Here is a 13,776-nt window from a genome sequence, read left to right as displayed (position 1 = left end):
CATTGACTTGCCAAGTCATAGAGAGCGTGGAGTCCAGAATGAAACCCAGGTTGCATGCGTGGTTGGTGGGTGTCGGGGCAGCTCCTAGCGTGGCCGGCCACCAGGAGTCATCCCATGCGAAAGGGGTGGACCTGAGGATGAGGACCTCTGTCTTGTCCGAGATTATGGAACGAAGCAAGTTGATAGTCATGCTGCTAGTATACATCAGGTGATTGACGTGTCAAAGCAGGCCTTGTTTAAAAATGTGAACTAAATGGACCACTCAAATCCTGAAATGTTATAGCACTAGTTCTGTTTAAAATACAAAATGGCAATAGATTCTGTCTAAAAAAAATATTTCATGTGATTGAGAATCATGTTAGGAATAATTGGCATCTAACCAGAGTAAGGCAGAGTCTATTTTTGTTCTGCAGTGACCATTCCTATACCATTCTAAATTGGCAGATATTGGCAGTGATCGTGAATCCGGCTTGGCTAGTTCATCTGTGCCACAAGACGCCACTGCTGCTGGAGGTGCTAGGTACTAATGTACCATGTGGATACCGCAACCTCTACCAATCGGGAGATATAGCTGTGGCTATGGAGACGTTGACGAGATTGAGCTCAATGCTGAATGTCTTGCTTCCAAGGTTGAAGATGTGGTGGAGACAGAGGTCAGCGGGGGCTCTTGAGTTGGCGACGTTTCCCAGGTGGTGAGTTAGTGGACGGGGCTTGCTTTTGTGGGAGCGAGGTGGCCAAGAAGTTCAGAGGGGGTGTCCTGGGGCTCAAAGTTCATGTAGATGGTGGAGATCTTGTCGTGAAAGAAGACTGCCAGGGTGTCTCATAGTTTCTGTGAAGTTGTGATGATGTTTTCGGTGGCTCTGGGGTTGGGGAACTCTCTGATGATGTTGAAGTGGTCTTTGCTGTGGTCTGAGCTGGTTTTGATGCGATCCGCCAGGGTGTTCTTTTTTGTTACCTTCCGGAGTTGGTGCTAGTGATTGAGGCCTGTCTTGAAAGTGGCTGTGTCTGCAGATTCTTTGCTGGTGCACCATTTTCTTTCTAGTTGATTGCAGTTGCATTTTGAGGTACCATGCTCCATGGTATACCATCTTGCCTGTTTGGTAGATCTTTTGCGTTTGCTGGGCTTGAGAGGGTGCGGGGGGACTCAGTCGGTGCACTCTGTGATCTAGGCAGTGAAGTTCTTAACAGCCTGTTTCAGGTTGGGTGCAGTGTCAGGGCGGGTGGTGTTGAGGGCGTCGGTCCACTGACTTTCTGATTCTTTGCTGAAGCTGTGGTGGGGGCTTCTGGGTGGCTCTGGGGGGAGGGGTTCTGGTAATGGCGAAATGGACGATGGCGTGGGTGGTCTGTCCAGGTAATCTCGGTGACATGACTGTCACTGGCCGTAAAGATTTGGTCAAGTGTGTGTCCTGAGCTGTGTGTAGGGCTGGTGATCAGTTGGGCGAGGCTGATGTTGTTCATGCTTTCGAGAAGGTTGGCAGTGTTGGTGTCATTGAGGTTGTCGAGGTTGAAATTGAAGTCTTCGAGGAAGATGTAATCCTTGTAGTCTATGGGTGATGAAGTCGGGAATGACATTGCAGAAACCCGGGGCATGGTCTTGGAGGTCTGTAATTGAGGGGGCCCCTGATGGTTGATCTGCCATCTTTCTTGAGTTTGAAATTGAGGTGTTCCATTATCGGGGTGTTGCAGTGAATGTTTTCTTTGTGGATGATGGTGATCCTGCCTTTGTGTTTGTTTATATAGTCTTGGTGTACTATCTTGTACCCGTTTACTGATGCTGTGACGATGTCAGGAGGGGATGTGGAGGTGAGCCAAGTCTCGGTGAGGAAGATGACGTCGGGGTAGTGATGATATCCCAGATTTCGGTGGCATGCTTGCAGAGATATCGTGTACTCTCTGAAGCAGCCGCGGTCGGCGTGGTGGTGGCGGTCATCGTGCATGCGGGTGCTCGATGAGAATAGACAGTGCCTGCAGGAAAAAGGTCCTACTAGCAGCAGTTGTTTTTGCGTAGTGTGGGTTCCAGGGCTCGGAGCTCGGCGGTGGTGTATCTGCGTGTGGCAGGAGAAGCAGGGTACCGGGTGAGGCCGAGGCAAGAACGTGCGCAGACGGGTTTGCCTTTAGCACACGCTGCCTCCATTAAGTAGGTCATGGGAGGAGGGAGGTGTGGTTGGTGGGGCTGGCAGGAAGTTCTCTGGGAGAAGCGGCACTACAGTACAGATACAGGAAAAAAGATACAATAAGGAATAACATGGCAGAAACAATGAGGCAGGTGCAATAAAGACTAACAAGGCAAATACAATAAGGCAGATGCAGTAAAGACTAACAAGGCAAATACATGAGGGGCTTACAAAGGCAATACAAGGAGAAGTAAGGCAAAAGGCTGCGGAGCAAGCCTGGTATGGCAGAAGTGGGAGACCTGCTGTTTGTGGCAGCAAGATGGGAGCTGACCCTGACCTGCTACCTCATGTTATCAAGTAAGTCCTCCAGCTCTCACTCAGACATCTATTAAGGAAAGGTTCTTAAAATCAATCAGTCAGTTTTTTATAAAGCTTGACTACTCGCCTGTAAGGGTCTCAAGGCACTGAGTGTGTGGGAGAGGATGGTGGATCTGCAGTTCAGTCGAAGAGCCAGGTCTTGAGGTCCTTCCTGAATCTCAATAACTCTGCCCCACGATACAGGCTACTAATAATTCTGTCTACTATGCCTCTGCCAACTGAGATTAAAATGACAGTGGTTAGACCCCTGCTTCAGAAAGGCTCAACTTGGCTTTCTCCAACTTTAAGCCTACTTCACTAGAACCCTATATTGCTAAGTTTATTTAAAGAGTGGTCATGTTTCAAACTCATAGCTTTTTTTAAAGTAATTTACAGTTGAACCAAAGACTGGCTTCTGTCATGGTTTTAATATGGAGATAGTAGGGGTATCGTTTTGGAGAACTCGGAATGCTTCCAGACAAAACTAATCCCAACACTCTGATTTTATTAGCTCTTGACATTGTTTACAATTGGACCCTCTGCAGCCATTTATCAGTCATGATTGATTGCTAGTATTTAAGTGGCTCAGTGAAGTATGTTCACCTCCAGCACCAGACCTCTTCTCTGAGGAGCCCTCCAGGGCTTTTCCATATCTCTGCTTTTGTTTAATGTATATCTTCATCCTCTAGCCTGGCTTCTGTAAGGGCGAGATGTGTTGGTTTATATGTATGGCAATGATACTTTATGCCTTTTAAATATTTGAAATGGGCAATGTAATGCCAGGGACTTGATTCCTCTAGCTTTGGAAAAGGTTTGAACTTGCATCTCTCAGCGCCATCTTAAGTAAACCCCACCAGAATCAGAAATGATGCTAATTTGTGCTGCTCCCAGTGCTTTCTCGATAGGCTTTTGTTATGAACCTGTTCCCACTTTAAAGAGTCTTGCTGTTCCTTTTGGTTTCTAATCTCTCCCTAGAGGAATATCTGATAACTGTCATTAAAAAAGAATTTTGACTCTTGCTACACTTTTCTCGTTGGCTCCTTATTAGGAACCAAGGCAAAAATATCTCTAAACTGCATGTTATCCAGAATGCGTCAGAAAGGATAATTTTCCAGTTGCACAAATTCTATCATGTGACTGCACTTACTGAACATAAACAAGAGGATTCATTTTAAAGCTTGGCACAAAATTTTCAATCATGGTCTACCCTAAGCTTTAAATTTTAAACGTAACCCACTTGCGTGCTACGATCATCCTCCGAAAAGCATGTGACAATTCCCTTTTTTAAACGGCCTTTTTTTGTGGGAAGTCATTTAGCATCCAAGCAGCTATTCTAATGCAACTATCTCCCACAATGGATACAAGAAGAGAAGAACCTTTTCAGCTTTCGGAAAACGTGGAAAACCTGCCTTTAGAGAACTTGTGAGGTGAACATTTGAACATTATTGACCACCATATAGAGAGATAGATCAATAAATATTGGCTTCTATGTTCAGCTGGTAAATGAAGCTGATAGGAGCACAAGTGAGCAGACCGGGCATCTCTGTTTAATAGTATATTGACAATACACAATTGTATGGGTGGGCGTAGTCAGTTGGTCTAGGAAACAACTTCAATATAATGCATGAAGTTAAGTCTGTTAAGGGCCTTGGACCTGCTGTGCAATTAAAGTGCAAAGCTGTTTCTTGTCCGCTTTATCCATTTTGTTTAAACTAGGTCTCTAGCCAAGGTCTAAAAGGTTTGGCTTTGCCACCCATGGGTGCCTAGACTGAGTTCAATGCACCATGGCCTAAGTGGAAACCTCTAGGTTATTGTAGCCCCACACAATCCCACTGGGCATACTTGCTGGTGTAGGTGAGGAACACAGTGGTAATCCAAACCCAATTTTGTTGTTTGGAATAGCACACGCAAACACTATACTAAGAACGTACACTATACATCTTTAAAAGTGTGTATTTCAGTAGTCTCATCCTGTTTCTTAGTACATGAATGATAACTACACAGCATATAATTAAAACAGAACTAATGGATGATACAAGCTGAGAGAATAGCATGAACAGTTCAAACGATTAGAATGCTCCTAGCAACCTAACACCCTAGAGACTTCTTCTATGCGCTACACTATGCTAGCATGGAGTAGCTAGTTTCTTGGGACTCGGTGTACTGAATACTTATTCACAGGGGAGCAGCTGTGATTATCAGACTTCAGCCAGGAGAGCGTGTTCCTGCAGAAGGAAAACGCACATCAATTCAGCTCTTCTCTGTATCGACTGTCAGCCTAGGAATGGAGGCTGTGGCAGTCTGGCAGGATCACTTGGTATATACCTGGGCAAAGGCCCCTCTCCTTCCGTGGTCAATTTAAGAGGTTTAGATAGGGTTGATCTCTTACATTTTCCCCTACCTTGGGGACTTTTCCATTAATCTGAGATGTAACTGGTATGAACCAGCATGATGAGAATAGATTAACTCGAACTACATATTTATTTTGCATGTCCACTGTCACTCCTTGAAATGAAGATATCATCGAGCTTGTAGTAGACATGTGTTGCCTTATGTGTTAGCAAAATCATTGTTTAGATAAACTGACACTTTCATGATTTCTGTGAAAGATTATGATGTGCTGAATGTTGGCCAAAGGCGGAGTCAGACATGCTTACAAAATGCGCTCGAAATGGAGTCTGGCTTTGGGAGTATACGAAATCCCAGCTGTAAGAAGGGGAGGGCGATAAATTCCGCTCCGCAGGCACAGTTGGCTAAGTTCTCTTCACTGAGTTCCTGCCAAATTCTGCCAACCGCCACATGGCGGAGTTTTTTATTGTGCATGGCTCGCCAACTGTAACTTTTAGAGCTAGAATTGGCATCCCCCTGACTTTCTGGCACTAGGAGGGCACACAGCTAGATCTTTGCAATGCAGGCGGTTGCAACCATTGCTGTGAGGAAGCTATCGCTTGAGTATAAAATCTGCTTAAGTGGCAGCAGAACGTAGTCGAAAAGGAGCGCCCTCTAGCACACCGCATGGTGCAGTTTGTGCTGATTTTTCAGCACAGAACAAGCTCCCGGCACAAAGAAAAACGCTGCGACGTACCGATTTCTGTTTGTTATCACTATATACTCCAGCCAAATAGGCTTGTTGTCTTGACCAACATATGCATGGAGACCGCTATGCCTTGGAGGAAACCCCGTATTGCCATAAATTTGATTCAAATTGCAACTTTCTTTCCACTTCCCTGCTGTTTCTAGGATAGAATCACCACCTCTATTCTTTGCCCTCCTGTACCTTAGCCTCTCATCTACCTTCAAAGCTAGGGGTGTCCCAACATATTTACAGGAGGGCCTAATACATGCCAGATTTTCAGGATACCAACATTATAGCCATTTACGTTAATTGCATGTAGAATTATTTAATGTGGTTGTTTTTTAGCTGTACATTGAACATTCTTTTGGGAAATTCCACCCGCAATCCTGTAAAGCCCATACTATCAGCATACTTTTTGTGCCTAACTGTGCCTACTCAACCATGTCTCAGCTTTGTCTGTTAATCTTTTTTAGGTCTCACCTACAAAGGACTTATTGTTAACGTTCAGTAAGCTTACAGCGCGCCCCATTGTTCACCATTGGTTGACTTTATTGTTCCTTTCATTTGCTTGCTTTTTATTTCATTGCTTGTCTCCCTCTACTAATGTTTGTCCCTCCCCTGAAGCGTAGCCTCTTTACAGTCCTTTTGATTGGCTGACTTGTATCCTTCCACTGCTTAGTTAAAGAAATGCTTTTATCATTTTTGTTTAGCCAGACCTACGTTAACCTGCTTGTGTTTTCTAGCTCTCTTTCTCGTGTTCTACTTCCTCCCCTCAAATACCAGCCCCCAGCTGTGTTGCTCTCTTCACCTCTCAGTTTGCCTGTAAAAGCACAGCAACGGGTATAGATTTGCTGTGGTATGGTAGGAGCATATTTTTGTTATCTCCTGCATCCACATGTTGTACAAAAGCACAAACCTTCGCATGCAAAGGCTAATATTGTACTGAGGAAAGAGCCATCTATCTGCTACACTCGCTCACGTGGTGCCTGAGGCATAAAGTGTACTTAGTGTGACACTTGTCCTGGAGGCCCATAAATCTGCTACATGTGCTGCTACACAGGATCGCATGGCTGAATCGTCTTGAAAGTAAATTAGGTTTTGGCAAGTTTTTCTCTTTACTTTCTGACACTTCCTTATTCTTTTTCAATTCTGTTAAGAGTTTCCTGAATGAAAACTATTTGTTAATGGAATGCTTTACTTTTCAAAGGTTGAAAACATTGAATTGAATGTACAGTTTTGAGATATTACAATCTGCAATAGTGTAACAACTTGCCCAAACCCTCCACAGAAATTGGTCAGTCAGAACATAAGAAAGGTGCCACACCAGACAACTCTTCTGCTGCAAAATAGTGTAACTATGTGAATTGCCAAAAACCAATGCCCAACATTACTTTACATGACCTTCGATATTGCTTTTCATGTACTATTGGAGTGTTTTCTACCTGTATGACCTGTTTAGTTTTTGTGGGTAGAGGTAATGAGTTGTTTTCATGTCTTTGGTGTTTTGCACTGAGCTTGATTCAACATTCTTTGTAGAACTGTGGAGCACATAACAGATGTTTTACCCAGTTAATTAAATACGGATAAATTACATTGACATTGCCAAAGTTATTTGCTCTTAGATTGCTGAGACCTATTGGCTTTGCCAATGCTTTTTTAATGTTTGAAAAGGGTATACAGTTGTGCATGTGCCATGATGGGCCAGAGTTTAATCACCCTGGAGGCACAACGCAGTGTTATGACATCAAGATGGTGGGCGCGGCATTTTTTAATGCATGTGAATTTACTTGCTACTGGGGCTTAAGTCCTGTGACTCGGGGTGGAGTCCACACATCACCATAGACATTAGGGGCAGTGGTGGCCACGTGTCAACCAAAGTGCAGGCCTCTCCCTCACTTGACGCTGGTATGCTTTTGGTTGTAGGAGGATGGTCTGGGGGCGGAGTTCATATGTGTTTGCGATATTTCACACATGGGGTGAAACGAGATCAGGGCACTTCAAGTTGTTCTGGGCCCAGTGCTATTTTAACTAAATAGTGGACTTTTTGCTCTGCGGGTTGCCAGTATCCAATTCTTGTTTCCTCCTGGCTCCATCCTTGTTCCGGAACAGGAGGATTCTGAAGGCGTCAGCCCATTCCTCATCCTTTTGCAGCTCCATTTCTGGAGTCGACTCTGGCTGCACCCCATGGGCATCTCTTCAGTTTATCCCTGGTTGTGCCGCGGTAGGGGTAAGTAAAAGAATATGAACCAGTTTCTTGCAACTATGTTAATCACGGTAATATAGTTTAAATGAGGATGCTGAATCCTTGTCATTGGTTGTTTTAATGCATACAATTCTTTTTTAAATGTTGTGATGTGGTTTACAAAGTTTTTTTATTATTGTTAGTGGATTTGAAAGTGCTTATGGAAACCCACAGAGTTAAAACACTCTTTTTTAAATAATCGATCCATACATTTAAAATGGTAAAGAAAATCAGGGAACAAGTTCCAAAAACCAGCTCACCGACAGAATTGAAAACAGGCATGGGAAATGGAGGCAACTGTATTTTCCGCCACAAAGCTAGGTTCCTTCCCTTATGGAATGTCGCTGACCAATGGGACTCAAAACATATAAACAGAAATAAATTGATTATTGTGAAAAGTGTTAGGAGGAGGGAGGTGTTCCAACGCATGTTTCCCAAACCACTTCTTTCACCTCTGTGTTTGGACTTGTGACTTTGGACTCTTTGGTTACCCATAATTTTACAAAAATGAAACTTTCATCTTGAAAGGTGGTAACCAAGATCCACAATGTTATTTTTGAAGTATCAGGGTGTTTGCACCTTTGTCACTGGGAATGTGTTATGCCTGTTAAATTCCAGCCCTGGTCTTTGTGAAAAAATGGACGTAACTTATCAAAAATCGCTTTGGCTGAGTGAGGAGGGGGGTGGTTTGGAATTGGCAACGGAGGAAGCTCCACTCTTCCCAGCAAGAAAAGCTGAAAAGGGCTGAGGCTCCGGAGATGGTATGATTGCTGCCCAGTGCTGTTTGCAGGAAATAAATACCGGGGAGAGGTATTAACCCCTGTAGAGATTTATACTGAGGAAGAACTGTGCACATCAGCAAGGAGCATAATAGGAGAGAGATGTGCATACCATCAAGGATTCAATTCATGGGAAAATGTGCACGTCTGTAAAATATTAATACTGGGGCGAAAGGCACACCTCTAAAATATTACATACTGGGATAGGCAATCATGAATACAATAGCAATACTGTGTGTGAAATGCGGAACTCTGTAAGACAGTACTACTGGGGAGAAGTGCATATCTATAGAACATTAATAATGGGAGGGAATGTGAATCGCTGTTGAATTAATGCTAAGGAAAATATCGACATCTGTAAGACATACTTGGAGAGAAATGCGCACACTGGAAAGACAGATCTTTATGACATTTGCAAGACTGTCGATTTTGCGGAGGAAATGTGTATATCTTCCAAAGTTAATAATTGGAGACATTTGTGCACAACTGATGTCCACAAACCAGGCTCAGCCTGAGTGAGATGACATGCCCTGGCTGGTTAAAGCCTTGCTTTTACAAACTCCGTTACCTCCAAAGGCTCGGGATCCTGCTTTGCCGAAAGGGAAGGGAGGCTGCCAGAGGGCAGAATATATGCATTCTCTACCCCTAACTTGCACTTCTGAGGGGGTCGCCATCTGCGTGGTCTCCCAAACTGCTGCACCCCGATTGTTCCTCTGCTGGGCCTACACAACAACACCCCCTCCCCAACACATTGCAGGAAGAACCCTCGACTGGAGTGGAGCTGCAACCTTGGGGTCTCTTTGTGCTTTCAGGGTGAATCCAGAGTGCTGGGACTATGAATGCAGAGTGAGTGGTGTGCCTGTATGACTGCAGAGTAAGCAGTGTGACTGTATGAGTGCAGGGTGAGCGCTGTGCCTATGTGACTGCAGTGAGTGAGTAGTGTGAGTCCACTGGATGAGTTGTGAGACTGTATGAGTGCAGGGTGAAGGATGTGCCTGTGAGGTTGTTAGTGTGCAGTGTTAAGGGTGTTCCTCCGTAAGAGCTGGAGGAGTGCTGTGACTGCAGTGTGGTGTGTCTGTGTGAGCATAGAGTGAGTTGTGTGCCCGTATTAGTATACAGGATGAGCGATATGCCTTCCTGAGTATAAGGTGAGGGTTGTGAATGCACTCAATGAGTGGTATGCACTAGTGAGAGCAGGGTGAGGGGTATGCTTATGTGGGTGTAGGGTGAGCTAAGTGAGGTGCATCTGTGAGCACAGGGTGAGAGGAGCGATGTGTCTGTAGGAGTGCAGAGTGATTGGCATGTCCGCATGAGTATAGGGAGAGTGGTGAGTCTTTGTGAGGCCATTTGCCCCTTTTTTTAAATAAATTGGAGCAAGCTTTCTTGAAATGTACACAGAAAATGCACCATCTGCACCCATTTTTCTAACTTTTTCTTGTCAAGTACGGAACTAATGAGTATCTTAATACCCCATCTTAATGATTGATTCAAACTTGATCGCTGTGCTCTCTTGCACTTTAATTTAATCTCATAGATTTCTGCAACACCACTTTTAAAAAGCACCAGCTGCCACTGCTCGCGGGCCCATCATATAGGACATACTCAGCCCTGCTCCCTAGTGTCCTGTTCCACCTGGCCCAACGCATCCTCCCTCTTCCATTCATAGTCATGGGAATGATGACAGTCTACTTAGGCAAACTCCGAAACGAACACCTTGAATTGTATAGAAGTTCCACCATTTGCATCCTCCAGGTATGACACGGTACATCAACAGATACAAGTGTTGTACTCTTCTCATTCCATAGCAGGTGGAAAAATGAAACAGAAGACTCCCAGTACTCAAAATATGCATACTCGTACACTCTTGAAAAAAAATTGCAAGTATGGATATTTTTGAGCACAAGTGAACACCTGACCGTTTCTAATGATGCATTCATAATGAATTATCCTCTCTTTCACAGCCTCAAAGACTGATGAGGAACAGACTGACAGCACAGAATGATGAGCTAAGGCTGAAAAACACCCTTAGAAGCAACAGTGGCAGCCAAATAAAAGTACCATACAGAAGAGCGTGAGAAAATACTTGAAGATTGGATCCGTACACACATCAGGTCTGTGCCAGTTAACCTTTACCTCCAGCTTGAAAGAGTTCACAAACAGACAGTGTATGAAGTGAGAAAAAAAATCACTGACTGCTTTGTTATATCAAAACATCTGTACTGGGGCGAAAACTCATATGGACGGCATGGAGCGTTCAACTCAAAGTTCAAATATATTTCAGCACCAGAGGATCCAGACCCCAAACAAACACTACCAGTGTACAGAGTGTGAGAAAAGCTTCACTCGCAGTTCATCTTTCTTCAATCATAAAAGAATCCACACTGGTGAAAAACCGTACCAGTGCACAGAATGCCAGAAAAGCTTCACTCAGAAGTCCTATCTGATAAAGCATCAAAGAGTCCATACAGGGGAGAAACCGTACCAATGCCCAGAGTGCCAGAAAAACTTCACTTATCGAAAGGCTTTGTTATATCATAAAAGGATCCATTCTGGTGAAAAACCATACCAATGTGAACTGTGTGAAAAATGCTTCAGTCAAAGTGCCCATCTTTACCAACATCAGCGAATCCATAATGGAGATAAACCGTACAAATGTACAGAGTGTGAAAAAAGCTTCAGTCAGAGGGGTAATCTATATTCTCATCAGAGGATCCATACTGGAGAAAAACCTTATCAGTGCCCAGAGTGCCAGAAAAGCTTCACTTTTATGACATCTCTGATACGGCATCTCAGAGTCCATACTGGGGAGAAACCGTTCCATTGTACTGAGTGTGACAAATGGTTCACTGGTAAATCGAGTCTATTAAAGCATAGGAAAATTCATACTGGAGAGAAATCCCACAAGTGTACTGAGTGTTGCAAAAGTTTCAATCTGTTCTCTCGTCTCCAATCACATCAGAAGATTCATACTGGGGAGCAACCATATCAATATACAGAGGGCCAGAAAAGCTTCAGTCAAAACTCTGAGCTTAACGTGCATCAAATGATCCCTACTAGTGACAAGCCTTATCAGTGTTCCGAATGTGAGAGGACTTTTGTTCAAAGGTCAGATCTGGTTCGTCATCAGAGAATCCATACTGGGGAGAAACCATACCAGTGTACTGAGTGCACAAAAAGCTTCAGTCGATGCGCAAGTCTTAATTTGCATCAGAGATTCCATACTGGGAAGAAACCATACCAATGTATGGAGTGCAAGAAGAGCTTTAGTCAGCCTTCAAGTCTTTATTCACATCAGATGCTTCATATTGGGGAGAAGCCATACCAGTGTAGTGGGTGTGAGAAAAGCTTCACTAGGACATCAGATCTTGTAGTTCATCAGAGAATCCATACTGGGGAGAAGCCATACCAGTGTACTGAATGCAAAAAAAGCTTTGTTCGATGCTCAAGTCTTTACAGGCATCAGATGATCCATACCGGCGACAAACCACACCATTGTAAAGATTGCAAAAAAAGTTTCACAAGGAGGTCAACTTTATTAAAACATCGATGCACCCATATTTATAGGAAACACCTGGTTTCGAATTTGGGAAGGACTTGTGCAGTTCCCATCCCTGAGATAGACCAGAGCGTGCAGTTGGGGCGCAATTCAGATTCTGGTTGCAGTTAGCCTAAGATATTACTAATTCAGAATATGCACCCAGCAGGACACTACTCAAGAAACTGTCTCATAAATAAGGAGATTTCTCAATCAACTTACAAGATTTTCTGTACTCCTTTGAAGAAGATGCCTGTAGGATGATTGATGCACTTATAAAGACCACCTCCACATACAACTATATCTCCTCTTTGTGGGTGGGTGAGAGGAGGCTTGGACTGTGGGAACTCCTCAAACCAAACAGGGATAAACAGTGCACTTCCAATTTAGCTTTATTTACTTTTAGTTCTTCTATTTTAAAAAACGTTACAAATAAGCCCTTGCTATCTTAAGAATATGTTCTATTCTGAAAAAAAGAAAAGCTGAACTTATCCTCTACACAGATATTTGAAGCAAAACATGTTACCCAATTTTTTTATCTACCATTCTTCCTTGAAAATAACGACTTTGAGTCCTTTCTGAGCGATTACCCAGTTTAGCTCACAAATGCTCATTGTTCCGACTTACATGTGTCTATTCCATATAATTTGAGCTCATTACCCCCTTATTCCTCTATGCTCAAGACCCAGGACAAGTTCTGTTAGTTGTGGACTAGAGTTCACGCAATCAGTTATTTAAATCTCATACTAAAGTGGGTGGATGGAGTGTCCTCAGTCCGACTGAGACAACCAACTGGATAACAACATTCTCCAGTTTTGCACAACATCCTAGTAAACGACTAGCCACTAATTCTGGTCATCCTCCGTATATTGCAGTTCTCTGTGTGAACAAGTTTACTCATTGGTGCTAATAGTGGAGTCACTGACCATTAGTAAAGTGCCTCCTACTCACTGCAAGATTTATTCTAATTTTACTGCTGAGAAAAACATTGTAACTGATAATTTTCAACATTCACCCTATGTCATTTGTGCTTATTCCACTCCTATGTTTAAAGATTCTTTAATTAATAGTGTGCTTATTATTTAGGTTTAATAATTAAACTCTCTTTTTACAAACTCCTAATGATATTCCATCTAGGGAGAATGTTCCCCCTCTCTAGCTGAACTGTTTGAGACATAAGGCGCTGCACTGGCACTTTAGTTTGATTTGTGTGTTCATAGAACGAAACAAGTTGATAGTCGTGCTGCTAGTATACATCAGGTGATTAACTTGTCAGTGCAGACCTTGCTCATGTGAACTAAATGGAACACTGGAAATCCTGTATCTTTGTATCAATAGTACTGTTTAAAAAATATAAAATGGCAATTCATTTTGTCTAAAATCTTTTTTGCTGGTGATTGAGAATCATGTTAGGAATAATTGCCTAGGAACAGGCACCTAACCAGAGTAAGTCTGAGTCTATTTTTGTTCTGCAGTGACCATTGCTTATAGCAAATTGGCAGATATCAGTGAACCCTGGCTTGGGGGCTGATCCATCTGTGCCACAGTACACCACTGCTGCTGGAGGTGCTAGGTACTGGTGGACAATGTGGATGATGCAACCTCTACCAATCGCAGCGTGGCAATGCTGACTCCGTGCTACACCCACTTTCACACTGCCAACTGTATTGGAT

At 43.4% G+C, this 13,776-nt stretch overlaps 1 protein-coding gene across 3 annotated transcripts in view; it reads left to right on the top strand.

Moving 5' to 3' along the window:
* Positions 1 to 13,472, top strand: part of LOC146830299 (uncharacterized) — a 42,372-nt gene extending 28,900 nt beyond the window's left edge. For 2 of the 3 annotated variants that reach the window (XM_085604495.1, XM_085604494.1), the window contains exon 2: positions 10,530 to 13,472. In XM_085604495.1, coding sequence (XP_085460621.1) covers positions 10,805 to 12,235 — 1,431 coding nt within the window. In that variant the 5' untranslated portion in view covers positions 10,530 to 10,804 and the 3' untranslated portion in view covers positions 12,236 to 13,472. Of the gene's footprint in view, positions 1 to 7,656; positions 7,775 to 10,529 lie in introns of all 3 variants that reach the window. The other variant, XM_085604493.1, reaches the window with a different exon arrangement.
* The last annotated feature ends 304 nt before the right edge of the window (positions 13,473 to 13,776 follow it).

Source organism: Triturus cristatus, chromosome 5_1 (assembly GCF_964204655.1).
Source record: "Triturus cristatus chromosome 5_1, aTriCri1.1, whole genome shotgun sequence".
In the NCBI taxonomy this organism is placed as follows: Eukaryota; Metazoa; Chordata; class Amphibia; order Caudata; family Salamandridae; genus Triturus; species Triturus cristatus.
The sequence above is the reverse complement of the archived record's forward strand: the minus strand, read 5'-3'. Positions and strand labels throughout refer to the sequence as shown.